The 27,717-nt window shown below is 48.8% G+C and overlaps 3 protein-coding genes and 1 long non-coding RNA gene across 10 annotated transcripts; 2 read left to right on the top strand and 2 right to left on the bottom strand.

Moving 5' to 3' along the window:
- Positions 1-946: 946 nt before the first annotated feature.
- On the bottom strand, positions 947-4,608 carry TUBB (tubulin beta class I). Its single transcript, XM_025917107.2, has 4 exons — positions 4,367-4,608; positions 2,871-2,979; positions 2,485-2,595; positions 947-2,188 (listed from the first exon to the last, which is right to left on the bottom strand). The coding sequence occupies exons 1-4, from the start codon at positions 4,421-4,423 to the stop codon at positions 1,131-1,133; spliced, it is 1,335 nt and encodes a 444-aa protein (XP_025772892.1). The 5' UTR covers positions 4,424-4,608; the 3' UTR covers positions 947-1,130.
- A 1,648-nt stretch (positions 4,609-6,256) lies between these two features.
- MDC1 (mediator of DNA damage checkpoint 1) lies at positions 6,257-21,329 on the top strand. 6 transcript variants are annotated; one of them, XM_086706469.1, is made up of 15 exons: positions 6,258-6,516; positions 8,749-8,887; positions 9,440-9,820; positions 9,906-9,975; positions 10,261-11,726; positions 12,461-12,526; positions 12,695-12,784; positions 13,493-14,269; positions 14,375-14,418; positions 14,887-16,920; positions 17,007-17,126; positions 17,255-17,437; positions 17,671-17,796; positions 17,908-18,018; positions 19,832-21,329. In XM_086706469.1, exons 1-15 carry the CDS (start codon positions 6,514-6,516, stop codon positions 19,997-19,999), a joined length of 5,778 nt encoding a protein of 1,925 aa, XP_086562595.1. In that variant the 5' UTR covers positions 6,258-6,513; the 3' UTR covers positions 20,000-21,329. The 6 variants fall into 6 exon arrangements, with proteins under 6 accessions (XP_086562600.1, XP_086562595.1, XP_086562599.1 ...); XM_086706470.1 differs by lacking the exon at positions 6,258-6,516 and adding an exon at positions 6,659-6,905; XM_086706471.1 differs by lacking the exon at positions 6,258-6,516 and adding an exon at positions 6,921-7,066.
- Positions 20,185-24,889, bottom strand: LOC147580829 (uncharacterized). Its single transcript, XR_015251129.1, has 4 exons — positions 24,262-24,889; positions 23,662-23,815; positions 22,826-22,967; positions 20,185-21,087 (listed from the first exon to the last, which is right to left on the bottom strand). It is a non-coding gene; the product is annotated as an uncharacterized LOC147580829 (long non-coding RNA).
- On the top strand, positions 24,082-27,043 carry NRM (nurim). 2 transcript variants are annotated; one of them, XM_025917100.2, is made up of 4 exons: positions 24,098-24,308; positions 24,884-25,080; positions 25,696-25,872; positions 26,222-27,043. In XM_025917100.2, the coding sequence occupies exons 1-4, from the start codon at positions 24,176-24,178 to the stop codon at positions 26,501-26,503; spliced, it is 789 nt and encodes a 262-aa protein (XP_025772885.1). In that variant the 5' UTR covers positions 24,098-24,175; the 3' UTR covers positions 26,504-27,043. The 2 variants fall into 2 exon arrangements, with proteins under 2 accessions (XP_025772887.1, XP_025772885.1); XM_025917102.2 differs by lacking the exon at positions 25,696-25,872 and having other exon boundaries at positions 24,082-24,308.
- Positions 27,044-27,717: the final 674 nt, after the last annotated feature.

Genomic DNA, 27,717 nt, shown 5'->3' with positions numbered 1-27,717 from the left:
AAGTATAAGGATATTCTCATCAGCTTATGGAAAGCAGAGTATATGTATAACTGAACTTGAGCTTCATGTGTCCACTGGCAAGCTTTCCCTAAATGAGCACACACCTCACAACTTCTTTTCAATTCTCATTTATTTTTGGCTCTTGGGGCAATGTCATCTTTTCAATATGAAAAAAAGCAAGTTCAACACAAAATAGAAATTTGAAGTGTAGGACAGGACAAAACCAAGGGCAGGTGGATAAAAGGAATAGCAAAAGGAAGAGATGAGATGGTGCCAAAAGATGGAGGGTTCTCCTTGTCCCTTCTCTGGAGGAATGACTCAAGTATTTAGGTGGCAATACACACCTTATACATGGCAGGGCTAGGTTTGTAAGAAAAAGTGGAGATGGGGAGGGCCTTTCTGGAGGCTTTAGGGACCAAAGTCAGTCCCTCTTCCCCCTTTTGGCCTTCTCCAACCATGGGAAAAGGAATCCAACATGTGAAAGAGGTTGCATAGAAGAGGGAAGGATCCCACTCAACAGAGTGGGCAGAACCCTACAAAGGAAACAGGACAGAGCTTGGAAGGAGACTAAAAATGGAGATAATACTGTTAACACCTTCCCTAAAGCTGAGAAATAACAGGGAAATTCCCGGAAATCAGGACTTCAATAGCCTGTATAGCCTTCCCCAAAACCGCTCTGGAATAGAAAACCCTAACCCTTATAGGTACCTCTACCTGTTATGAGGTGGGTTGGTTTCCTTTCCCTTGGGCTACCACATGGGCTTAGGATAGTGGCCATCTACTGGGTTTTCAGCATATGGTTCTAAATGAGATCTAATGAATTCCAGCTTCTTAAACAAAGGGAAATATCAACTGGACAGATGAGAGAAATGTATACCTAAGGGGAATACCAGGTTACCCAGAATGGCAGAAATCTAGGTTTTCCCAAAGTGGAAGAGAGGAGACATTCAACAAACAACAAATATTTATTGAGCGCCTATTATGTGCCAGGCACTGTTCTAGGAACCCCCCTCCAAAAAAGGAAAAACAAAAAACAAGATGGAGGCAGAAAATGCAAATTCTGAGGGAGAGGACAGGGGCAGTTGAGGAAGAAGGCTGAGGGAACAGAGAAGGCTACGGTGATGATGCTCTTAGGCCTCCTCTTCAGCCTCCTCGCCAAAATCCTCTTCTTCTTCTGCGGTGGCATCCTGGTACTGCTGGTACTCGGAGACAAGGTCGTTCATGTTGCTCTCAGCTTCAGTGAACTCCATCTCGTCCATGCCCTCACCTGTGTACCAGTGGAGAAAGGCCTTGCGCCGGAACATGGCCGTGAATTGCTCTGAGATGCGCTTGAAGAGCTCCTGGATGGCCGTGCTGTTGCCGATGAAGGTGACTGCCATCTTGAGGCCACGGGGTGGGATGTCACAGACAGCCGTCTTGACATTGTTGGGGATCCATTCCACGAAGTAGCTGCTATTCTTGTTTTGCACATTGAGCATCTGCTCATCTACCTCCTTCATGGACATCCGCCCACGGAAGACAGCAGCTACAGTGAGGTAACGGCCATGGCGGGGGTCACAGGCAGCCATCATGTTCTTGGCATCGAAGACCTGCTGGGTGAGTTCAGGCACAGTAAGGGCCCGATACTGCTGGCTTCCACGGCTGGTCAGAGGTGCAAAGCCAGGCATAAAGAAGTGGAGACGTGGGAAGGGCACCATGTTAACTGCCAGCTTGCGGAGGTCTGCATTGAGCTGACCAGGGAAGCGAAGGCAGGTGGTGACACCGCTCATGGTGGCTGAGACAAGGTGGTTCAGGTCCCCGTAGGTTGGAGTGGTCAGCTTGAGAGTGCGGAAGCAGATGTCATAAAGGGCCTCGTTGTCAATGCAGTAGGTCTCATCTGTGTTCTCTACCAACTGATGGACGGAGAGGGTGGCATTGTAGGGCTCAACCACAGTGTCAGACACTTTGGGTGAAGGTACCACACTGAAGGTGTTCATGATGCGGTCAGGATATTCTTCTCGGATCTTGCTGATGAGCAAGGTGCCCATTCCAGAGCCTGTGCCCCCACCCAGTGAGTGGGTCAGCTGGAAGCCCTGCAGGCAGTCACAGCTCTCGGCCTCCTTCCGTACCACATCCAAGACTGAGTCAACCAGCTCAGCCCCCTCTGTGTAGTGGCCCTTGGCCCAGTTGTTGCCTGCCCCAGACTGACCTGGAATGGGGTCAGGAGGCAATCTTGGTTAGTAAGGTTAGAGATAAAAGACCAAATTCCACCTTCAACTTTTGGAAAAATGTCCATGAATGTGCCTTCTTTCTCACTCACCTGTGATATACCCCCCCCCCATTATTTACAACCTAGGGTAGTCACTACCAACACCCTGCATTAGAGATTTCAGAACACAGCCCCAGGTAAGCTCTCCAGTATAACAATTATCTCCTAATTCTTCCTGTTTCCTTCATACTAGTAAATTGAACAGCACATTATCTACTAATATGTGTATAACTCACCGAAAACAAAGTTGTCTGGTCTGAATATCTGCCCAAAAGGACCTGAGCGAACAGAGTCCATGGTCCCTGGTTCTAGATCCACCAAGATAGCACGAGGAACATATTTGCCACCTATATGGAAGAAAGCAAAGTAAAAATTGGCAGACAAGATAAATTGGGGCTGGGAGACCAAGGACCCAAACTTGTGATTCCAAGTGCTGCCACCAGGGGGCAGGAGAGCCAATCTTTTGCTCCACGGGGAAGTCAAATTAAGTTGAGTTCTCCTTTAAAAAAAAAAAAAAGATAGACCCATCCGAAGGTGGTAAAGGGCTCTCCAGGGCTGGAAAGAGACCCCAGAGAAGGGGGAGAGGAGATAGGAGGCAAACTTCCCGGGCTCCCGCCCTTACCCGTAGCTTCATTATAGTACACGGAGATGCGGTCCAGCTGCAGGTCGCTGTCACCGTGGTAGGTACCGGTGGGGTCAATGCCATGTTCATCACTGATTACCTCCCAGAACTGCCGAGGGAAAGCAATGAGACCTCAAAAGCTCTGGTCCCAGCCAATTAGGCCCCCCCGATCCACACATTTTAATCCCAGACACCCCGGTGGTGAGCCCGGTTCTAGGGCCCGGTATTCCCCCCATCTGCCTGCCACCTCCTTCCACAAGCCACCCGCAGGTTTCACTGCTTGGGATGTGAGCGGAGTTGCGGCTGAGGATGCCCGGCGATAGCAGGAAATTGTGGGGTGGGAGTGTGCCGAGGGGGATGGAGGCGGCAGACCAGACTGGACAAGCGCACCTCCCGGACTTGTACAAAGGGCAAGGGGTAGAGAAAGAAGCAGCTGCTGCGGTGGACCACCCTCCCTCCACGATTGAGGCGCACGCGCGCGCCGTACCACTGACAAAGGGTGCGTCGCGCGTGGGCGGGGGCGTGAATTCCGCGCGAGGCGGGGCTCAACTCGGACTAGCGCGCCCCCAGCCGGTCTGCAGGGCCGCATTGTCCCCGCGCGCCAGGGGCTCCCGGCCCCGCCCTTCTGCTACAACGTAGCAGCAGCACTTCCTCCCCGCCCTTCCCCCGCTACACTGTAACGGCGCGCAAAAAAAAAAAAAAAAAAAAAAAAAAAAAACCACCACTCCCCAACACTGCCTTGGTTGGCCTCGGTATTTTATTCCTTGGCTAGCTTTTAAGCCCTCGCTTTAAATACGGATTATCTTCCTTTCTCCCCCTGGTTATTCCTGAGGGACCCTTTAAAGAAAAGGACTCTCCCGCCCTCTTTCCCGGTATCTGTTCACGCCCTAAAAGGGTCTCTTTACGGGAGATGAAAGGAAATAAAATTCAGCACCTATTAGTCTTCTATCCACGAAGAACTACGGGGCCGCCCCTCAGGGATCGCGGGCGCGCGAGATGCCTATCTTTTGCGAAGGGCACCGCTCACCGCAGCCCACCCTGGCGCACCGCGTCCCCCAGCCCACGGGTGGGATTCGAGCTCTCCGCAGCCGCCGCCCAACCTCTCTCCTTCCCCCTCCGACGAAACCCAGCCAAGGGGGATGCACATGGGGGAAACCTCGCTTCGCTTTGTCTCGAACCGTTTCCGCATCTTCCTCCCTCCCCGGTCCTCAGACCGTTAGAACACTTTCAGGTAAAATCTTACAGAACCACGGTCTCCCCACCCCCAAACCCTAAAGGTACTTAATAGCTTTCCCAAAATAAGCCAGCCAAGAATTCCCCGTTTTTCAAAAGCGAAATCTAGTTACAGAGGTCTATTATGTATAGAAAACTTTTGGGGGGCAAAGTTCAACTATGGATGAAATGCAAATATATCCCACAACTATTCTTCATCATTTATCTGGACTTTTTCCATCTCAAAAGAAATATAATTAAAAGAAGAGGTTTAAAATCCTTACCTTGGCACCGATCTGGTTGCCACACTGACCGGCCTGGATGTGCACGATTTCCCTCATTGTTAAAATTTATTTTAAATTTTTTGCTCGCCTCAAGATGTGTAGGGGGCAAGAAAATGATATGGAATTTTTTTTTCTATACTGCTAGTCGCAGGCTGGAAGGATGGGACGTGTCCCGGAGCCTAGAGCAGCGAGGTCCGAACGCAGCTGCAGGAAGGTTCTGAGAGGGAGAAAGAAGAGGGGAGGGCAAAGGAGGGAAGGCGGGCAGGGCGGGGCGCGCGTGCGCCCAGGCTGGGAGGCGGGAGAACGCGCCCCGCGCCGCGGTCCCGAGACAAAGCCTTATCTAGGCTGGCCCTGATTAGTCGATGCCACTCACGTATGAGACGTCCATTGGTCTCTGCTTGGATGGAGGAACGCAGGCCTCACTGGGAGTTGTAGTCCTCCATTGTTGTCCACGCTGCAAAAGGGAGGGAGGGATGGGTGGATACTGGATTTTTGGTTTGGGTTTTGTTTTTTGTTTTGATGAAAAGTGATCTTGCGCAAGATTTCTTTCCCCCATGCCTGAGTTTTTGTACTAAGAGGGAGTAGTTTTCGGGGACACACTAATTGGGAACCCTAGGGTGCCAGGCGTTGGAAGGTGGAGTGGGCACGCCCCGAACGCTCCCTGCTGCGGTAGCTCTTGGGAAGAGAGGGCCGCTTAGCTCAGCGAAAACGGGAGAAATGCGGCACCCTGCTCTGCTATCTAACGGCTGGTCCCCTAGGCATGAGCGCCAGTGAGCCGCTGCTCCCCCAGATAGAAAGAGCGTATTGCCTCTCTATTTCCTTGTAAGTTTTCTAATGATAATGTTTAGAAAGAAACCAAATTGCAGCAAGGGCTTTTTAGAAGAGAGATATAATTGTCTGAGGGTGTGTTCAAAGAATAAGTTGAATGGTTTAGAGAAACTATCTGGAATCTGTGAAGCCAGAAGTCTTTGTCTACGTGTAACGGGTTCTGGGCCTTAGAGCAGCACTAAAGACGCTTTTTGTCACAGAACTGTTGAGATGAAGTGCGTGGTAGAATTTTAGTGTCTTCCAGCCTGCCTCTCTAGACACTTCACTGGAACTGTTTTTCAGTTTGCTGAATTCACTGACGAGGTGGCTGGTCATTGCAATCTTTCAAAAGCCTCAGGATTGAAACAAAAGAGGGGAGCTGATGGGAAAAAATTGGACGGGCTCAAGTCAGGGTAGCATGCCTCTTCTTAGGGGTTAATTCGTTTGATAGAAACTAGGTGTCCAACAAACCAGAAGCTACGGATACAAAAAGAGTAAATATTAGCTCCCTGGGTCTTCAGGATCTTGCAATTTGGTGGGAAGTGTATAAACAATGGAGTGTGGGAAGCACTGTAACAATATGGGACAACAAGATCATCATTCACAATCCATTCAACACATTTCTCCTCACCTAAAAAAATAAACATCAAGTTGTATAAGACCCCCTCTACCCACTAAAAAGAGAATATTTCATGTTTTGGAGCATGATCACCATGAAAGCAGTTATTTTTGTGGTAGTGGGGAGGCCTCAGAATTTAGAATTAGAGGACTTGTTTCAAGTTGTCTCTACCTTACATTAGCTGTAGGAACCTCGGGAGGTCCGCGCAGACCTTCAATTCCTTCTGTAAAATCTATTCTCTTTATTTGATTGTTGTGGTCGGAAGAAAGTGAGATAAAGAACGCAAAAAGACTTCCTAAATTATACACATATCGAATTGTTACTATTCTCTTCTCCTCTTAGTATGAGATCATGAAATAGATGATTTTATCATCCTTTCTACACCTCTTGAAAGACCTTGGTCAACCTTTAAGATAGTTAACAAAACAGTTCTCTCTCTTCGCCTACGGATCCTTAGGAAAATGACCTCCAAATGTCCATCAGGGATGTATTCTCAGGGAGCAACAGACATGACTTCTACTAAAAAAGCCAAATCAGAAGGAAATGAAGTTCCATGAGGGAGTCCTCAAGCGCCACGCCTACGGGCCGTTCTCCAAACTGCAGCCTCCAGCCACGACTGCAACCCACACCTCATTTTCATTTCTCATGAGTCAGCGGACTCCATGTCTCGGAGGACCGGGGAAGGGCTCTCTGGTTGCAGTAAACGCATCCGGCAACGACTATGGTAAGCCCCTCTATCCGCCGGCGGCAGCCAGACTCTGTGGTTGCGGTTTGGAAATCTACGCGGGAAGTGGGCGGTGGGTGGTGAAGCGGTGGTGGGTTGTGCCTCGGAGCTGTCCAATCGAGGTGCGCGATTCTGTGCGCACAGAGCAACCTCCGATTGCCGCCTCCCTCAACCGATTTCGGGTTCCCGGGAGAAGCAGCCCCTTGAAGCTGTTAAGGGTGGGGGCGGGGCTTTGTGTCTCGGCGTTGGGAGCTTCGTCAATCGTCGCGCAGCAGGGCTGTGAAAGACAGCAGCAGGAGCCAATCAGCGAATCGGCTCCCTCCCGGCACGAGCTCTAGCGCCACTGGGTCGTGGCCGTTACTGGTGGCGCGCGCGGGGACTCAAAGTAGGTGAGTTCGGGGGGCCTCGCCCACGACTCCTCGGGTGCCATCTTGGTTCTCCCGGAGGGCGGGAGGGGCGTGCCTTGGGTGCGACTGGGCGGAGGATACTTGGAAGTTTGCTTCTCGGATTATAATACTCATCCTTACTTGACGCCCCTCCCCGAGTTTAGGTATGAGACATTGGGCCTGGAGGGAACCCACTGGGGTAGGGATCAAAGATGGTGGTCCACTGGATTGGAGCCAAGGGTCCCGGGCTCCCGCCGAATCCTCCAGTCTTAAGGACGGAGTTAGCACTATCCCCATGAACGCGTCCTACTTTCCCTGTCAACAATTAACCTCTGGGATGACATCCTTCTAAGTGAGTTCCACCCATCCTGTTTTGAGTTTTCATCCCCTTTCAACAGGAGGACGGGTTAATTTTATGTTTGGTTTGAACAGTACCAGGTACACAATAGGTACTGTCGAGCGAATATGATGTGTCCTAGGGGAAAAGACACAGTTCTGCTGGTCCAGTTCTCGAGAGGGTGTGTGAAGGCAGAAATGGAAAGTACTGGTTACAATATAGTGAGAAAGGTTAGGGGAAAGACAAGTTTACTGACCACTGTGGAACATGTGGGTACACAAAGAACGCCAGAAAGCAGGGAAGACTCCAGGAAAGGCTTTGTTGGAAGTGACAGTTGAACTGAATCATAAATCATGGGTAGGAGTTGGATCAGAAAACTAGGAGTTAAGGGCCAAGGTACTGGCTAAAGCATGCAGGTGTGGGAGACAACAGGAACTGTGTTGGGAAATTGGGGAGAAGGTCCATATGGCTGAACCATAGGCTTTGGGGGAGGGGAGCATACATTGTAGGACCTGAGGTTCAGATCATGGAAGGTCTTGCTATGGAGTTGAGATTTTACTTTATTCTGTGGGCATGAAAAGCCACCAAATGTTAAACAGAGGATGGACAGTATCTTGGTGATCTTGGGCAAGTTCTTGAACCCATGTATGTTGCAGTTTCCTAATCTGAGAAATAGAATATAGTAATAGTTGTTTACAAGATTCTTGTGAGGACTGAATCTGTATATATTAATATATGTACTTATATGTATATATGTACATATATAGAGATAGGTAGATAGATATAAAGTAACTAGAGCAGTGCTTCACACATCGCAAGCATGTATGTATATCAGCTGTTAGGATTCTTTGCAGTTTACTCTGATCATACTGAGATGTTCTGGCAAAGTGTAAAAACCATGGGCTTTGCCTCCAGAAGCATATTTATTCTTGTCCTTTCCACCTACTTGCTATGTTATTCTGAGCAACTCATTTAATATTTTTAGCATTACTTTCCTAAATGCATGCCTCCTATGTCTGCTATGCCTGACATATACCACAATGCCCAACACATAGTTGATGCTTAGCATAATTTGGCTCCCTTTGAAATGTTTTTTTTTTTTTTTTCAAACTGTGTGTTGCAAATCAGCATTTAAAAAATAGAGAACGGGAATGAAAACTATCAGTATATTGTATATCCTAAGGCAAACATTGTTTCTGAAAATGTTTGTCTCTGTACGTAAGCACGTGTGTTTGTATATATTTGTGTACTTGGGACCTTGTAATATTTATCCCCCACCAATATTTATTTTTTATCATAGTCACAAATTTTTATTTAGTTTTGAGAGAGGGAGAGCATGTGCATGTGTGTAAGTGGGGGAAGGGCAGAGAGAGAGGGGGACAGAGGATTCAAAGCTGGCTTTGTGCTGACAGCATAGAGCCCAATGTTGAGCTCCAACTCACTAACCATCACAAATATTTTTTAATTAAATGTTGTGATAGAGATGATGATAATGTGTTTCTTTCCCAGGTCATGGAAGACACCCAAGCTATTAACTGGGAGGTTGAGGAAGAGGAGGAGAAAGAGATACCCAGTGAATCCTCGGGGTGTAGCTTGGAGCCTGTAGGACGACTGCATATCTTCAGTAGTGCCCATGGACCAGAAAAAGGTCAGAGGTTATTAGATGCTCGAGTACTGACACAGGCCCCTTATTTTTATGGGGAGGTAGTTGGAAGGTTGCAAGAAGCTTATATATATTTCAAGGAGATCTGAAAATGTTTTTCACTGGGAATGGAGAAGAGGGGGCTGATTGAATTGATTGTTCCAGGCAAGTGCCCTGGACTCAATGGGCTCAATTTTACTTTGGTAGGAGAAGGTGAAGAGATTCAAATAGAAATTGAGCATAGTCTGGAAATGGATGGTGGCGATGGTTGCACAACAATGTGAGTGTACTTAATGCCCCTGAACTGTACACTTAAAAATGGTTACATGGTAAATTTTAACATATATTTTACCACAATAGAAAAAAACCCAATATGGATGGATAGATATTGACAATGAATAACATTGCTTATATTCTTCAATACTTAGGTGTACTACAGCCTTTTATTTTCTTGTGTATGTGGAGACCTTGAGTTAGTAGTGGGGTACTTAACAGGAATATTTTCCTGATAGCAGGCCAAGACTCTGGCCTTAATCTATCTACCTCTCTAATTCTTAGATTTCCCTCTGTATCTCGGGAAGAATATGGTAGGCCGAATGCCTGATTGCTCTGTGATCCTGCCCTTTTCATCCATCTCCAAACAACATGCAGTGATTGAAATCTTGGCCTGGGACAAGGCACCTGTCCTTCAAGATTGTGGCAGCCTCAATGGTACTCAAGTCCTAAGGCCTCCTAAGGTCCTAAGCCCAGGGGTGAGTCATCGGCTGAGAGACCAGGAATTGATTCTCTTTGCTGACTTGCCCTGCCAGTACCATCGCCTGAATGTTCCCCTGCCCTTTGTTTCCCGGGGCCCTCTAACTATAGAAGAGACACCCAGGGTACAGGGACGAACTCAACCCCAGGGACTCCTGTTGGCTGAGGACTCAGAGGAGGAAGTAGGTATGTTTGTGTATTAGGAGGGTGGGTGAGAAGATGGGGATGGTGAGTTTAAAATAGTCAACTTACTCCTTTCTATTCTTTATAGATTCTCCTTCAGAAAGGTGTGTGGTGAAAGAACCAAGAACCTGCCCTCTAGCTGCAGTGGTTCCAGAGAGGTGAGTGCAGAGGACCAGATACTTGAGTCTTCAAAAGGAGGAGGAACCAGGGCTATAGGATCCATCTCTGAGAGATGATTATCATGAAAGTGGGGCCGGGGAATTGCACATAGTCTTTTGCTCAGCTGAACTTTCATTAACCTGACGTGCCAAGTAGAGAACTAATTGCTGGGGAGAAAAAAACAGCTACTGCCTTGTGTCTGCTCTCAGGGAGCGCCCTATTGAGTAGAATATTCCTTCTTGGGAAACATGCTTTAGATTCTTTCCTTTCTGTTCCCTTCACAGTGATGAAGAGGGGCCTTCCCCTGCCCCAGATGGCCCTGGGCCACCTTTTGCATTCAACCTGGACAGTGACACAGATGAGGAAGAAAGTCAACATCCAGCATCAGGAGAGGCCTCCTCAACTGCCAGAAGAGGCTCCACTGCAGAGACAAAACAGTCTACAGCTATGGCAACTGAAATCCAGCTTGAAAAGAATCAGTGTTCAGTAAAAGAGAGAAACAATGACACAGAAGTTGAAAGGGATGCAAGGAATGGGGTGGTCCCACTTGGGGTGATACTGGAGAGGAACCAACCTGCTGGGGAAGACAGTGACACAGATGTGGATGATGAGAGCAGGCCTCCAGGAAGGCCTGCTGTGGTCCATTTGGAAAGGGCTCAGCCTTCTGACTTCATAGACAGTGATACTGATGTGGAAGAAGAAGAGATCCCTGCAACCCCAGCTGTAGTTCCTATGAAGAAGAGGCAAATCTTCCATGGAATTAGTACAGAGAGTCCTCGGACACATGCCTTGGTACATCTACAGGAGAGCCCAACTGGTAGTGATACAGATGTGGGGGAAGGTGAGATCCAGCTGGCAGTCCCTCTAGAGAGAAGCCGAGCCTCTGTGGTGATTGACAGCAATACAGATGGTGAGGAAGAAGTCTTAGCAGCACTCGCTTTGGCACATCTGAAAGAGAGCCGAGCAACTACATGGAACAGAGATACAGATTTGGAAGAGGACAGGGCCCAACCTGTGGCCCTTCTGGAGCAAAACCAAACCTCTACTGGGAGAGATAGCGACACAGACATGGAGGAGGAGGGTCTCCCGATGGAAAAGAGAGGAACTGTTTTCAAGGGTCACACAGACAAGGCATATTCAGAAAAGAGGCAACCTCCTCCCCAAAACAGTGATCTAGGGGTGGACAAAGATAAGAGCTCACTTGGGGTCCATCTGGAGAGAAGCCAAGCCTCTGCCACAGTGGACATCAACATACAAGTGAAGGAGAAAGTCCCACCAGGGTCAGCTGTTATACTTGTGGAGAAGCATCAGGTGCCTCTGGTATGGACAGATCAAACAGATGTGGAAGTAGAAGAGGGCCAAGCGAAGCTGCCTGTGATGCATCTAGAGGAAGCCAAACCTCCATCTGGGGACTGTGAGACAGATGTGGAGGGCATATCCTTAGCAGCTTCAGTGGTGGCAGATATAAGAAAGAGCCAGCTTCCAGCAGAAGAGGATGCTGGGGCAAAGAGGGCTGTAGCTGTTCTTGAGCACAAGAGAGATCTTGAGGCGAGGGCCCAGGGTGGGTCACTTGTTTCACAGGTGGAGCAGGATCACCTCCCTGTCTCAAGGGAGGATATTAATGATCTGGTGGTCACAGGCACTTCAGGGGAATCCATCCAGCCACAGAGAGAGGGAGCCCAGACCTCCATAGAAAGGGAGAGAGAACCACATATGGACAGGACCCAGGACTCTGGAGACAACCACGGTGGTAAGTGCTGGCCTTCTCCCTTGACCCCTAAAAGAAAGAATGCTTATAGAGTATCTTAGTCCATTTGGGCTGTAATAACAGAATACTGGTGGCTTATAAATAACAGAAATTTATTTTTCACACAGTTGTGAAGGCTGGTAAGTCTAAGATCAAAATGCCAGATTGGTCATGTTCTGGTAAAGACTTGCTTCCTTGTTCATAGGCAGCTGTGTTCTTACTATGTCCTTACATGGCAGAGGGCACAAGGGAACTCTCTGGGGTCTCTTTTTTTTTTTTTTTTTAACGTTTATTTATTTTTGAGACAGAGAGAGACAGAGCATGAACGGGGGAGGGGCAGAGAGAGAGGGAGATACAGAATCTGAAACAGGCTCCAGGCTCTGAGCTGTCAGCACAGAGGCCGACGCGGGGCTTGAACTCACGGACTGCGAGATCATGACCTGAGCCAAAGTCGGATGCTTAACCGACTGAGCCACCCAGGCGCCCCTCTGGGGTCTCTTTTTAAGGGTACTAATCCCATTTACGTGTGTTCTACCCTCATGTACTAATCATCTCCCTAAGGCCCCACCTCCTAATAAACTCACGTTGGAAATTAGATTTCAGCATATGAATTTGGGGGATACACACATTTGGTCCATTGCAGAAGGATTTGGGTTAGGGAGAAAATGGTAGAGAGAGTAAGGAATTAAGGGTCAGGTAGAGTTTTTATTATCGATCCTCTATTCTTCCTCCACCAGATTCTGAAGACCTGGACCTACAGGCTACCCAGTGCTTTGTGGAGAGAGACAATCAGAATCTGGAAGGTGAGGACATCCATGTCATGTGGATGTTGGTGCAGGTGGGACCTGGGAGCCCAAAGTGGTGGTCCTTGAAGGTTGTGAAAGCTAGCATGGGTGAGGCAAGAAACCAGGAATGGGACCCTGGAGTTCTGTGGAGGAGCTGTGCTTGAGTTGGCTTTTCTTGTGCAACAGCCCAGAGCATGGAGGATGAAGCCACCCAGGCGTTTCTGGTTACTTTACCCCAAGAGCCTGGTCCTTCCTGCTGTAGCTTCCAGGATACAGGTATAAGCTATTCTGTCTTTCATGCCCCTAACTTGGCATCATTGCTTTCTCCCTCTACATGTTTTTTTCATATTGTTTGACTTTTGCTGATGTTTCTCCATCTCCATCATCTTTTTAAATTTTTTTTTTTAAAGTTTATTTATTTATTTGAGAGAGGGAGAGAGAATCCCCAGCAGGCTTTCGTTGTCAATGCAGAGCCTGATGCAAGGCTCAGTATCCCGAATCATGAGATCATGACCTGAGCTGAAATCAAGCCGGACACTTAACCAACTGAGCCACCCAGGCGCCCCTCCGTCATTTTTAAAGAGGCTGCTATGAGAACTTTTTTTTTTTTAACTTTATTTATTTATTTTGAGAGAGAACGAGCTGGAGAGGGGCAGTGAGAGAGGGGGATAGAGGATCCGAAGCGGGCTCTGTGCTGACAGCAGAGAGCCTGATGTGGGGCTTGAGCTCATGAACCACAAGATCATGACCTAAGCCGAAGTTGGATGCTTAACCAACTGAGCCACCCAGGCACCCCTATGAGAATTTATGTACGTGTGTGCGGTCTTATTTTTTAGACAAATACTAAATGTTATAACTGTCCTCCTTATTCCCAACTTTCCTTTAATAATCCATTTAGGTTTACTGTTCATGAATTTATCTTAATCTTTTCTCAACCTGTTACATTTTCAATCTGTATCTCTCTCTCTCCCTTTCTCCTTCCAGGTACCTTGGATGAGCCGTGGGAGGTCTTGGCAACACAGCCATTCTGTCCGAGAGAGTTTGAGGCCCCTGAGCCCGAGCCCATTGTTGCTCCTCTTGATGCCCATGGATCCTGCCTCTCTACACCTTGGACAATACCACAAGGCCAAAATCCAGGAAGCCCAGTTCACATAGAGCCATTGGGAATTCAGGACAAAGGGATGCAGACTATGGAAAAAGACATGGGGATACCAAGAGAAGCAGCAGAGGGGGTGGCCCCTGAGAGAGGACCATTGGACAGGGAAACTGAGAACCTGCCATCAGGAGAACAAGAAGATGTGATAGGAGAAGAAGAGTTAACCAGAGGGATACAGGTGTTAGCTAGAGATACTCAAGGACAAGAGTCTGACCAAAAGGTGAAAATTGCAAGTATTAAAAGAAATATGGAGAGTTTGAACGTAGAAATTGAGATAACCAGGGAAATACCAGAGAAAGAAATAGAAAAGCAGATTCTTGCAAGAGAAATATTTGAGAGAGAAACAGAGAAACTAGTACTAGAGAGAGAGGGTGAGCCAAATGGATTAGGAGTTGAGGTACCGGAAGTAATACTGGAGAGAGGCCCACAGAGAGGGGAGACTGAGAAAGGGAGCCAGGACCAGGAAGGGCAAGCCTCCAGTCCAACACTAGAGCTTGAAACAGGGACAGGCAGTCATCAGGGACTTGCTTCAGCCTCAGTAGCTTCTGGGAGCCAGTCAGGTGGAGGAGAGGGAGTCCCAATGAGCCCCAGGAGGCAGCAGAGAGGTAAGTGAAGACAGAGGGGAACCCCAGGTTAGCCTTCGTGCTAATCAACCCCCAAGTGACTGACTGCTTAGACCTCAGCTACACTTGTTTTTTCTTTCTGTCTAGGTCACTTGACTTGTGAGGTGCCACCTGCTGAGAAGGCCTTCGGGGTGAGAGCTGCTGTTTCTGCCTCCTCCTATTCCACTGTTCCTTCCCCTAACCTTGCTCCAATCTACTCCTTTCTCTGTCTTCCCAGTTTTAATCTGTTGTCACCACTCCTAGTTGGTTTCTTTCCCTTTCCCTTGGCACCTGTCATTTTCTGTATCTGTTTTTCAAGTTCTGTCTCCCTGTACCTAACTCAGAATATCCATTTTTTTGTGTCTTTTCCCTCTTTTTTCCAACCATCCTCTTATTGCCATCATCCATCTATGGAGAACACTATTCTAGCATGAGGTGGGGTCTGTGGGAACGAGGACTGCTCCCTCCCCAGGAAGTTTCCAGTCTTAGGAAGGGAGGTCATAGACAAGTGAAATGCCAGGAACACAGTCTAACCATAAACAAGTATCAAGAACAGTATTCAAGTACTGTCTTTCTTCTTTCTGCCTCTTCCTCCCTCACTTGCTTCTATTTCTCCTCAGGGTGATCAGGAATCCACAGATGCTTGTCAGCCTCCTGCAGTGCCTGAAGCTTCAGCCCCACACCAAAACCCCCTCCTCTTTCAGAGTCAAAAACATCCTGTACCTCAGCCCTTCTGTTCTTCCTCTCCATCTTCTTTAAAGCCCATTCCCAGGACCAGGCAAAACAGGAATCAGAAAGTTCCAGAGACTCCCTTGCCAAAACCCAAAGTCAGGCTCCGAGGGTCCTCCAGGAAGACACCCTCTACAGTTTCTTCTGTAGCCCTTGAACCTCATACTGCCATTCCCACAGACCAACCCCTCAGTGCTGAGCCCACATCTCAGGTCACTCGGGGCAGGAGACATAGGTCCTCTGTGAAGACCCCTGAACTGGTTGTCCCCACAGCCCCTGAGCTCCAGCCTTCCATTTCCAAAGACCAGCCTATCACCCCTGAGCTCACATCGCGGATCACTCGGGGTAGGACACAAAGGTTCTCTGTCAAGGCCCCTGAAGTAGTTGTCCCTACAGCCCCTGATGTTCAGCCTTCCACCTCTAAAGACCAGTCTGTCACTCCTGAGCTCATATCTCAGGACAGGACACATAAATTTGTAAAAACCCCTGAACCGGTTATTTCCACAGCCTCTCAGCTCCAGCCTTCCACCTCCAAAGGCCAGTTTGTCCTCACTGAGTCTGTATCTGGGGCTACTCAGGGCAGGGCACGTAGGTCTTGTGTCAAGACTCCCAAAGCAATTGTCCCCACAGCCCCTGAGCTCCAGCCTTCTACTTCCAAAGACCAGCCTGTCACCCCTGAGCCCACATCTCGAGTCACTCGAGGCAGGACACGTGGGTCCTCTGTCAAGATCTGTCCTGAATCAACTGTCCCCACGGCCCCTGAACTCCAGCCTACCACCTCCAAAGACCAGTCTGTCCTCACTGAGCCCACATCTGGGGCCACTCATAGCAGGATACCTAGGTCTTCTGTCAAGATTCCTGAGCTAGTTGTCCCAACAGCTCCTGAAGTCCAGTCTTCCATCCCCACAGACCAGTCTGTCACCCCCAAACCTACATCTCAGCGCAGGACATCCAGGTCTTTTGTCAAGACCCATGAACCAACTGTTCCCACAGCCCCTGAGCTCCAGCCTACCACCCCCAAAGGCCAGTCTGTCACCCCCAAACGTAAATCTCAGGGCAGGACACCCAGGTCTTCTAGCAAGACCCCCAAACCAGTTGTCCCCACAGTCCCTGAGCTCCAGGCTTCCACCCCCACAGACGAGCCTGTCACTCCCAAACTCACACCTCGGGCCACTCGGGGCAGGACACAAAGGTCCTTGGTCAAGACCCCTGAGCCAGTTGTCCCCACAGCCTCTGAGCTCCAGCCTTCCATCTCCACAGATCAGCCTGTCACCCCTGAGCCTACATTTCGGGCCACTCGGGGAAGGATACATAGGTCCTCTGTCAAGATCCCCCAACCAATTGAATCTACAGCCTCTGACCTTGAATCTCTCAACCCCATAGATCAACTGGTCACCCCTAAGGCTATAGCTGAGGGTGGTCAGGGTAAGACACTAAGGTCTACAGTAAGTGCTGTGCCAGTTCTTACCACCCATGAATCCCAGAATCCTGACCTCATAGGCCAGCCTGTTCCCCCTGAGCCCATCCCTCAAGCCAACTGCAGCAGGAAGCGGAGGGCCACAAGGAAGCATGGGTCCTTCACAGCTCCCATTGTCCATCAGCCCCACTCTGCACCCCCTGAACCTAACTCTCGATCCTCAAAGAACCAAAGACGAGCAGTGAGAGCAGTGGAGTCTCTTAGGACCATTCCCGAGCCTGCTCTTGCCCAGCTTCCTGAGGCCCCCACTCATGCTACCCAGATCCAAAAGGTAGAGGCAGCAGGCAGATCTGAGTTCACCCCAGAGCCCCAGTCTAAGCCCTCTCAGAGCCGCAAGAGGCCTTTGGCTACTGTGGATTCACCCCCACTTCAAAAACGGCTCCAACAGAAGACCGTGTCCCTCCACAAAGAGGAAGAAGATTCAGCAGAGAGCCCAAGGAAGGACGAGGTGAGGTGAGGTGAGGGCTGGGGCCATGAAGCTAGGAAAGGGCTTGGAGGCTCGGAAACTCCCAGCAAGATCTTTCTCAATCCCAGGTGGCAGTGATTCCAGGACCAGGCAAGAGAAAGAGAGACCAAACAGAGGAGGAGCCCAGGGGAATCCCAAGCTGCAGCCTTCGGCGGGTCAAACCTAACCAAGAGTCCACAGCACCCAAAGTAGGAGAGAAGGGGCCTGGGGCTTGGTGGGAGACAGACATGGGAGGATGGGAGGAGACTTAGGGGTTCAGAGATAGACACTGATGGCATGGGTTGCCGTGACCAGCTTAGGCTAACTCCCTCCACAGGTACTCTTCACAGGTGTGGTGGATGCCCGTGGAGAACGGGCGGTGCTGGCCCTGGGTGGGAGTCTGGCCAGCTCAGTGGCAGAGGCTTCCCACCTGGTGACTGATCGAGTCCGCCGCACGGTCAAGTTCCTGTGTGCCCTGGGGCGGGGGATCCCCATCCTCTCCCTGGACTGGCTGCACCAGGTGAGAGGCCAGGAGGTGATAGCACACCAGCAGAGATATTGATGGCAGAAGACTGCTCACATGATGCTCTAGAAAGTAGTGAGGGGAAAGGGGGTAAAGGAAGACAAGGGAGGTGAATGAGGCAGAAAGCAGCTTAATTCAAAGAACATTTCATAAGCTCCGTCCACATGATAAGCAGAAGAGCTGGGTGGTAGGCTGGGCTCAGCTTTAATGCTCACTGCTGCTATCCTTAGTCCCGCAAGGCTGGTTGCTTCTTGCCCCCGGATGAATATGTGGTGACTGATCCTGAGCAGGAGAAGAACTTTGGCTTCAGCCTTCGAGATGCCCTGAGCCGGGCTCGGGAGAGAAGGTTGCTAGAGGTGAGAGGCTGTCTTCTGCCCCATGCTTCAGGCCTCCTTCCTGAGGTTCTCCAGCTGTTCATGGGCTCTCAGTGCATACATCTATGGTCTTCACTGTTTTCTTCTGCTTAGGGCTATGAGATCCATGTGACCCCAGGAGTCCAGCCACCACCACCTCAAATGGGAGAGATCATCAGCTGCTGTGGAGGCACTGTCCTACCCAGCATGCCCCGCTCCTATAAGGTATGGGTGGTATGTTTTGGGTCTAGTGAGGTGGCAGTTAAAGAGGTGGCTGGAATGGGAAAAGTTTGGAGAATACTGGTATGGATAGAAACACAGAGTAGTGAGAGGGTGGGGGTAAGCTCTGTGGTATATAAAGGGATAGGAATGTAGGAGAGGTTTGCTGATTCCAAATGGATTTTTATTTTGCATTTTTAATATTTTAAATATACACAAAGGGAGAGAGAACTTCCATATATCAATGAACCTCCATATGTCAGTCACTCAGATTTAACAAGGTAGCTTAGATTTTGCTATATCGTCTGCATTTATCCCTTTTTTTTTCTTTGCCGAAGTACTTAAAAAAAGTTTTGTAAAGTTTATTTATTTTGAAAGAGTATGAGCAAGGTAGGGGCAGAAAGAGAGGGGAGACAGATCATCCCAAGCAGGCTCTGCGCAGAGCCTGATGCGGGGCTCAGACTCACAAACCATGAGATCATGTCATGGGCTGAAACCAAGAGTCAGATGCTTTACTGACTGAGCCACCCAGGCGCTCCTTTGCTGAAGTATCTTAAAGGAAACTACAAGCATCATATTATTTCCCCCTACATACTTAAAGTATACTTCTGTAAGAAATGATGTATGTTTGTTTACATAATCACAACGCCATTATTGATCCATAACAAAATTAACAATAGTTTCTTGTCATTTTCTCAGAGTCCATTAGTCAGATTTTTCCAATTGGCCAAAAATGTGTCTTTATAATTCAAGTCAAGATTCAGATGAGGTCCAAGTATTGCCACAATTGCAATCTCCTTTTTTTTTAATGGTTATTTAAAAAAACTTTTTTAATGTTTATTTATTTATTTTTTTTAATTTTTATTTATTTTTGAGACAGAGACAGAGCATGAAAGGGGGGAGGGTCAGAGAGAGAGGGAGACACAGAATCTAAGCAGGCTCCAGGCTCCAAGCTGTCAGCACAGAGCCCAATGTGGGGCTCGAACTCACAAACTGTGAGATCATGACCTGAGCCGAAGTCAGACGCTTAACCGACTGAGCCACCCAGGCGCCCCGAATGTTTATTTACTTTTGAGAGAGAGAGAGACACAGTGCAAGCAGGGTAGGGGCAGAAAGAGACAGAATCTGAAGCTGGCTCCAGGCTCTCAGCTGTCAACACAGAGCCTGAGGCGGGGCTCAAACCCACGAACTGTGAGATCATGACCTGAGCCAAAGTTGGAGGCTTAACCAACTGAGCCACTCAGGCACCCCTGTTTATTTTTGAGAGAAAGTATGCTTGCACATGTGAGCAGGAAGGGACAGAGAGAGAGGATCCCAAGCAGGCCCTGCCCTGACAGCACAGAGCCCCAACTCAGGGCTCCATCTCATCACCCCTGAGATCATGACTTGAGCTGAAATAAGTTGCTTAACTGACTGAGCCACCCAGGTTCCCCTCACAATTGCATGTCTCTTAATTCTCTTTTACTCTAGAAGATCCCCCCCCCCCCCCCCAACCCACCCAGCCTTTCTTATTCCATTGACTTCCTGCAGAAACTATGTCAGTTGTTCTTTAGAATGTTCCAGTCTGGGTTTTTCTGTTTGCTCCTTTGCTGTGTAATTTATCTTGTTCTTCCATCTCTTACATTCCTTGTAAATTGTAGTTAATTTTAAAAGCTCGAATAAATTCAGGTTCAGTTTTTCTGGGAAGAGTACTTCCAGCAAGTGTGCTTCCTATCAGGAGGTATATTGTAGCGATGCTGAAACTGATTTGTGGACTCCAAACCTATTTCTAGGATTGTTTTTCACCCATGACTTTGTCTTTGCTCTCTGTCTTTCCCAGCCTCAGAGAGTTGTGATTACATGCTCCCAGGACTTCTCTCGATGCTCTATTCCATTTCGGGTTGGGCTGCCCATTCTCTCACCTGAGTTCCTGCTGACAGGAGTGCTGAAGCAGGAAGCCAAGCCAGAGGCCTTCATCCTCTCCACTTTGGAAATGTCATCCTCGTGAAAACATCACCACAGTACTTACTGTTTTCCCTCCCAGACCAGTAAATAAAGTGTTAGAAAAGATTTGGAAGAAAGAACCTAGGGCTTTAGAAAGAATTGGGGTATGCTGACCTGATTTGTCTTAGAACATGGGTGGGGCTAACAAGGCTTATGGATAAACAAAAAGATAATGAGATTTTAGCCACAGTTGTTGTTTTTTTTTTTTTTTTAGTAAACAACCTAGTCTTTTATTTGCCCAAGGCTGGCTGTTGCAGGCACTAAGGCCCCAAAACTTCCAGAAGGGATGGAGGAGGGAGGGGCAAACCATCCTGCCTACCAGGTGCTACCTGCCCCCATCCTGCTTCCTGCAGGAAGCGGGAAAGGAGATGAAGTCTACATTTGTGCCATCAAGTATCAAGCCTGCTTTCAGATACTATAAATACTCAGTTGCTATTGAGGAGGAAACTGAGGCACTCTGACTCCCCAGGCCTCTATCTGCCAGTCCAAGTTTTTGCCTGCTCTCTCTCTCCAGAATGAGCTGCAGGTAGCCCTTTGCTGGGGGAGGGTCTCAGGAGCCCATCTCGTGGCCTGTGTGGGGGGGGGGAAGGCCAGCCAGTGTCAAGGGCTGGGGCAGCAGGAGGAGGGGTGTGTTTGGAAGAGCAGCTGCTAGGAGGGGGGAGTCAGCACTGAATAGGGACCCCAGCTGGGGTTCCATAATGATATCAGTGGGGGACAGCCAGAGCCCTCTGCTGTCTAGAAGGGGAAACTGAGGCAGAGACCCCTCCCATCTTTGAGAAGGGAGGGGCCTCCTATAAGCTATTCAGGTCTATTTACCATCTCCACAAAGACACTACAGCCCAGGAGTTGGAGCATGTCAGTGGTCACTCAGTGTTTAGATTGAGACACAAGGAGTGGGAGGCAGCTGGGTCACCTGATGAGACACAGATTTCTCAAATGGCCACTTAGAGTTGGGTAATCCCATTCTCAGATATCATAAGTGGCTGCCCTTAGCAGGACTGATGTACTTACTGCTGTGTGGCACACATGGTGTCCTGCCTCCTGTTTGGAAGCCATCTCTCTCCCTCTTTGACTGGGATTCTTATTCATCCTCTGAAAGAGAGTAGAAACAATTTTAGTGTCAAGAACTTGAAGGGATGCTTGGAGTGAGTAAATTTGAGGTTGGAGGTATGGAATGCTACTAAAATATTTTCCTCTCTCCTCACCCCATCTTGTTAGAAGTGTTCTTTAGTTTTGACTTTGAGCAGATCTTTGCACTTTTCTGGCCTGCTTTTCCAGTATTTATAAAATTAGAGCTTAGGTTTAATTTCTGTGATAAATAAATATTCACTCTGCCTCATGGTGTAGTGCAGGTTTTTTTTAAACATCTTAAATTTATGTATTATTTATTTATAATCTTACATCTTATTTATGTATTTGTTTATTTTTGTCTTTAAAGTAAGCTCTACACCCACTGTGGGGCTTGAACTCACAACCCCAAGATCAAGAGTTGCATGTTCCACCAATTGAGCCATCCAAGTGCCCCTTAAATTTAAAGTTTAAAAGTTGGTTGATTTCAATGATGTGGAGAAATTGGAACCCTTATCACATATTGCTGGTGGGAATATAAAATGGTTCAGCTGCTGTGGTAAACAATCTGACAATTTCTAAAAAATCAGACATAGAATTACCAAAAGACCCAGTAATTCCACTAGTAGGTGTGCACCCAAAAGACTTAAAACACATGTTGAAACAAATACTTGTACACAGATGTTCATATCTATACTTCATTAGAGCCAAAAGGTGAAAAGAAAAATGTTCATTAACAGGTGAATAAACAAATGTGGCATATCCACACAACAGAATATTATTCAGCCATAAAAGGAGATGAAGTATCGATTCTTGCTACAATGTTTTGAGAATGAACCTCAAAAGCATTATACTAAGTGAAAGAAGCCAGACACAAAGTCACCTGGGATGATTCCACCTACATGAAATACTTGGAATAGGTAAATTCACAGAGACAGAGTAGAGTAGTGGTTGTCAGCAGCTGGGAGAAGGGGGAAATGGGGAGTGACTGCTTAATGGGTATAGGGTTTTATTTTGGGATGATAAAAATGCTTTGGAACTAGATAGAGATGGTGATTGCACACATTATGAATTGTATTAAATGTCACTGGATTGTTCTCTTTAAAATAGTTGTTTTTATGTTTTGTGAATTTCACTTTAATAACAAAGATGGGTGATTAGTTAGTGGCTTTTCTGCAAGTAAATTATACTTAAGTTTGTAAAACTTTGGTGTAGTAGAAACAGCATGAGCTTTGCCACATACTGCTGACTTTTAAACATATAAACATGTCTCTCTTTTTTAATGTTTATTTATTTTTGAGAGAGAGAGAGCACACACGTGCAAGGGGGGGAAGGGCAGAGAGAGGGAGACGGAATCTGAAGCAGGCTCCAGGCTCTGAGCTGTCAGCACAGTAGGACCCAAATAAATATTAGTCCCCTTGCACACTCAGAATCTTGTACTGTGTGAAACTGTCTATGGCCTTGAGGTTCATGGGGCGCCTTACAGTACTAGCTGTCTCTATACCCCCATTTTAGCACTCATCTGCACCTTGACTTAGTGACATTGAAGTGTCCCAGTTTAAACTTCTGGAGAATAGAGATCTTTTCTTACACTTCCAATGAATACTATAGTAGTACAAATAATGTATTTCTATCAGGGTCCTAGCAGGAAATAACAGCACAGTCAAATTAGGATAATTGGAGAGAGTTTAATACAGTGAAAATGACAAGGAAGTTGGGAGAGTGTAGAGAAATCATAATGTTACAGTACCCTAGTACTCACAGCTCTATTGTGACCACCTCTAAGTCCAAAAGGTTGAGAGGAGAGAGCAGTTATGCAGAGAGTGCTTCCTCAATAAAAGCTGTGATTTTCATTGATTTAGTCCATTCGGGACAACCTCGAACAAGAAGGGTGAAGGGTGCATCTGGAGGGAAAACATAAGACTGGTATAGTTTACAACAGCACTGATTCAGAGGAGGGTGGGAGTACTGATCCTCCAACAGAAGGAAAGTAAAGGCTGTGGGATGCTGCCTGGCAATTTTCTCATCCATGAGCCCACAGGACTAGCAGCAACTTAGTTCTCATCTTGGTAAATTTTCTTTATATTCTTATGTCTGTAAGCTGAAGGATTTCGCTACATGATGTTCTAAGGTCCCTGCTATGGTCATAGGTACTGTGACTAGGTCCTTAGCAACATGATGTTTAATTCAGATGGAGGAAAACCTTATTTTTACTTTGCTTTTCAAATATGTTATTCTGTAGGTATTACAAACAGGTCTGGAGGAAAAAATTCAGACAAAAGATCTTAGCGGTTTCTGACTCGTGGATGGTGGTCAGGCTTATGAGCTTGCAGAGTAAAGTCATAATTATCACAAGCTTGGGTAAAATTAACCTACTACAAAGTTTACAACACAAAATTTTCTATCACAAATATTTAACATTGTTATTCTCATGATTATAGATCAACAGCCTTTGGCATTATTAGAAATAATCTAAGTGTTACAGAGAAATTCTCTGTCCTTGGCAAGTGGAGAGAATAAGTTACAGAATAAACATTAATTTACTTTATGGTAAAATGGTCACTAACTTTTTAACAAGATGTAATAGGTGATTCAGACCTTTGGGTTTTCAGCCTCGGTCAACAGTCTTCCGTTCTCTCACCGTTTCCTATTTGAAGCGCTAACCGACGCTTTGTAACCTCTGACTTTGGCTATGTTTAGTGGCTAAGGTTACAGAAAAGGGGGTTTATAATTCTCGTTTTCTACAAGAACCCTGAAAGAAACGAACGAACTGTCTTCATTTTAGATGAGACAACTAGCCGAGCTGCGACTCAACCCACACGAGTGGCTGCAGAGCAGCCTACGTTTCCACTTGTCACTCAGAATTCTAACATTCCCTTCTATGACGCGGCGACCGCACGCTCAGTCAAGGCGCCGGGACCCGCCCTAGGGACAGTGTGAAAAAAAAGCGCGCGGAGAACGCACGCCGAGGCAGCGGCGCGAAGGAGCCACGCCTTCCTGGGCAGGACCCCAGGCTGGAGGTGGAGGTGGGGGCGGGGGCGGGGGCGGGGGCGGGGCCTGAGGCCGCGGGAATCCCATACCCGCCCTGTTCCCAACCCCTCCGAGTGTCGCCATGGCCCCAACTCTGCTCCTCGTCCCTGCTGCCCTCGCCTCTTTCATCCTGGCTTTTGGCACCGGAGTGGAGTTCGTGCGCTTTACCTCTCTTCGGCCACTTCTTGGAGGGCTCCCGGAGCCTGGGGGTCCGGGTGAGCGGAAGGGATCGAGGATGAGCTCTGTGGCTGGAGGTGGAGCCGGACGAGAGCGAGGGAGGGCGGGGCTTCGAGACAAATGACAGGGGAAGTCCGGGAGAGGGAACTAGAACCTTGAAAGCTCGAGAAGCTTCAGGGCTGACCGAGGGCTAAATTAGGAACTCAGGGATTAGCGGTTTGGAGAGGCGCAAGAGTTAGGACTGAGTGGGGAGGGAAAAGGCGATAAGAAGCAGAGGAAAGGAAAGTGCTTTTGTAGAGAGGACTATGGCGAGGGGAGTGTTAAAAAGAGGGCACATTTGGAGTACCGAAAACACGAGGATAGTCCAATGGTGGCCTCTCCAGCCAAGCCTTTTGTGATTGAAGGAATCCTCCCCCCCCCACTCTGAAGGAGGCCTGGGGAAAAGGGAAAGGGCAGAGAATGGAAAAGCAATATGGGAAAAACCAGGAGAGGAAGCATTAAGGCTCTTGAAAGCATTAAAGGACATGGCCTGGGACCCCCAAGAGGAGATTAGGGTAGGGGGTGTTTCCTGAAACTTTCTTGATCTTTTGTCCCCTTCTTGAACTCCCCCTAGATGCCCGCCAAGGATGGCTGGCTGCTCTGCAGGACTGCAGCATCCTTGCCCCCCTGGCTTGGGATCTGGGTCTCCTGATACTATTTGTGGGGCAGCACAGCCTCATGGCAACTGAGACAGTGAAGGCGTGGATGTCTCGATATTTTGGGGTTCTTCAGAGGTCACTGTACGTGGCATGCACTGCCCTGGCATTGCAGGTATGAGGCCTTGGCCACTGAGTCCCCAAGGGAAACAATCTGTGAGAAGGGTGCCCTCAGTTGAAGGGGCAAGGACCTTAGCCTTCGGATAAAATGTGGGTTTAGGGGAATTTAGGGTGTTTAGGACTCTAATCTCAGCTTCCATTCCTCCACAGCACATATCCTTCTTCTTATCAAGAATGGTGTACCACTCCTCATTCCCCAAGTACCATATGTGCATTCTCACCTTTGCAACTTTGTTCATGTTGTTCTGCTTGAGATCCCTTTGGTGGCACCTCTTTCAGTCCTACCCTTTCTTCAGAATCACTTCTTGAGGTCTCAAGAGGAGGCTTCCCAGTTAGTACACATTTGTTTTCTCAGTGTGTGCTTGGCACAGGCTACTTTATGTACCTATCTGGTCACCCCCGTCTGTTCTCTTAAGTCCTCAGGGTAGATACAGGTTATCCTTACATCCTTGGGACCCCACCTAGCATGCTCCACATGGTGAATTTTTGTTTATGATGCTCATGGTAGAGGTGGGGAGAACTGCAGGCCAGCCTGGGGTGGGGGCAGCCTCTGGGTCTAGGTCTTTCAAGGGTAGGCTGCTGAGATACCCAGCCCCTCATCCTTTCCCAGTTGGTGATGCGGTACTGGGAACCTGTACCCAGAGGCCCTGTGTTGTGGGAGGCTCGAGCTGAGCCATGGGCCACCTGGGTGCCCCTCCTCTGCTTTGTGCTCCACGTCATAGCCTGGCTCCTCATCTTCAGCATCCTTCTCGTCTTTGACTACGCCGAGCTCATGGGCCTCAAACAGGTGAGGCTCCCAGATTCCTACCTGAGACCTCTGATTCCCTCTAGAATGCCTCTTTCCCTTTCAAGGATTTCCCTCCTCCTCCTCCTCCTCCCATGCTCTTCCACCTTCCTCTTCTTTCAACTCCCTCACCTACTTCCTTTTCTAAGAGAGTCTCCCCTCAGCTTTCCCTCAAAGGTCAGAAACCATAGGCCTCCTGGGCCTAGCAGAGATGAGAATCAGGAGTCCAGGTCTCAGAAGGGTGGTTCTTGGGCCCGAGTTATAGAAGGGGAAGTTTCCTCCAAAGGGAGGAAAGAGGTGGCTAAGTTGCAAAAAGGGTTTGACTTCATTTCTAAGCTGTTCTCCCTCCTAGGTATACTACCATGTGCTGGGGCTGGGTGAGCCTCTGGCCCTGAAGTCTCCCCGGGCTCTGAGACTCTTCTCCCACTTGCGCCACCCAGTCTGTGTGGAGTTGCTGACAGTGCTGTGGGTGGTGCCCACCCTGGGCACTGACCGCCTCCTCCTTGCTCTCCTCCTTACACTCTACCTGGGCCTGGCTCACGGACTTGACCAGCAAGACCTCCGCTACCTCCGGGCCCAGTTACAAAGAAAACTCAACCTGCTCTCCCGGCCCCAGGAAGGTGAGGCTGAGTGAAGAGCTAGCCTGGTTCCAAGCCCTGCACTTCCTCTCCTTTAACATCCAGGCCCTGGCTGCTTCAGACCAGAGGCCCAAATCTATGGACTGAAGGGGCTGTCCCTTCCCTTGTTTGAGCCTCCACTCCTTGGGTCCAGCTCCATACCCTAAATTTTGAGTTTCAACCACTGGACCTCCAAGATCTCACCAGCCAGGAAAAGGAGGTGGGAAACTTATGTCTCCTCACAGTTTAGGGCTTGATCCCCCCCTTCCCCTCCCACCCACCTGCCTCAAGAACCTCCTTATAAAGGAAGAAGGGTGGGCCTGACCACTTCCCTCCCACTGTTACTTGATTCTGTGCCTCAGGGATCTCCTTCTCCTCCAGCTTCCATTCCTAGGAGCAGAGTCTGCAGGTTTGATGGTAGTGCCTGCCCCACTGGCCTCTTTAGGCCCTGCCCCTGGCTCTGTCCTCTAACCTAGTTGAGAGGATCCTTCCGCTCTTCTGTTCTCCCGAGGAACACGCGCAGCAGAAAAATAAAATTCAGCCTTTTTTTCTACATATGCCATGTAGTCTGTCAGTGTCTTCTCTAGCCAGAGGGCTAACTTTGGGACGGAAGGCAAGCGGAGCCAGGGCACGCCAAACTCGAGTCTGGGCAGCCACCGCGCCCTCTGGCGACAGCTGGGCGGCGACCACTCCGGCAGACCCACCCCCATCTCCCCGGTCCCCCTTCCTCCAAATTCCCAATTTTCCCACTGCAGACCAGGGGACCCATGGAAGACAGGATGAAGCTAGAGAGTGGGGCATTGGCTCTGGTGGGGGAACCAGTTTCCAAAGTCGTTGGCTTCTGAGCACTTCTCCAGCCGCCCCGGCTCTCCACAGACCCACCGCAGCCTGGTGGCGGCCCTGGACCCCGCAGTAACAAAGGCTGTCGGGGTGGGGGGCGGGGGGGAGGCAAAAGCGTGGGGAGGAGCGGCAGGAGATGGGAAGGGCGGGCCCGGCTCGCAGCAGCTGCTGCTTCCTCTCCAAGTCCCTGGAGGGGCCTGAGTCATGGGCCGCTGCCTTGAGTCTGTGAGCTGGGGGCGAGGGTCTGGACACCTAGGTTCTCCAGGGCTACTGGGAGGTGGGGGTGGGTTGAGGGTCCTGAAGACAGAGAGCGAAGGGCCAGGGGTTGCGGCGGGAAAGGGGTGAGTCGGGAAGTCTAGTCCCACGCGGGGTCTCTGGAGCGAGGCCCCGC

The sequence above is a fragment of the Puma concolor genome, chromosome B2 (assembly GCF_028749965.1).
Source record: "Puma concolor isolate L17-30 chromosome B2, mPumCon1.1.hap2, whole genome shotgun sequence".
NCBI classification, from domain to species: domain Eukaryota; kingdom Metazoa; phylum Chordata; class Mammalia; order Carnivora; family Felidae; genus Puma; species Puma concolor.
The sequence above is the reverse complement of the archived record's forward strand: the minus strand, read 5'-3'. Positions and strand labels throughout refer to the sequence as shown.

Excerpts from the sequence above, each read along its gene's own strand:
- TUBB (XM_025917107.2), bottom strand. The coding sequence starts at position 4,423 with ATGAGGGAAATCGTGCACATCCAGGCCGGTCAGTGTGGCAACCAGATC. Across the intron at positions 2,980-4,366 it reads GCAACCAGATCGGTGCCAAG|TTCTGGGAGGTAATCAGTGA; the intron begins GTAAGGATTTTA and ends TTCCCTCGGCAG. Across the intron at positions 2,596-2,870 it reads GTACTATAATGAAGCTACGG|GTGGCAAATATGTTCCTCGT; the intron begins GTAAGGGCGGGA and ends TCTTCCATATAG.
- NRM (XM_025917100.2), top strand. The coding sequence starts at position 24,176 with ATGGCCCCAACTCTGCTCCTCGTCCCTGCTGCCCTCGCCTCTTTCATC. Across the intron at positions 24,309-24,883 it reads CCCGGAGCCTGGGGGTCCGG|ATGCCCGCCAAGGATGGCTG; the intron begins GTGAGCGGAAGG and ends AACTCCCCCTAG. Across the intron at positions 25,873-26,221 it reads AGCTCATGGGCCTCAAACAG|GTATACTACCATGTGCTGGG; the intron begins GTGAGGCTCCCA and ends TCTCCCTCCTAG.
- MDC1 (XM_086706469.1), top strand. Across the intron at positions 9,821-9,905 it reads GGACTCAGAGGAGGAAGTAG|ATTCTCCTTCAGAAAGGTGT; the intron begins GTATGTTTGTGT and ends TATTCTTTATAG. Across the intron at positions 14,270-14,374 it reads CCCCAGGAGGCAGCAGAGAG|GTCACTTGACTTGTGAGGTG; the intron begins GTAAGTGAAGAC and ends CTTTCTGTCTAG.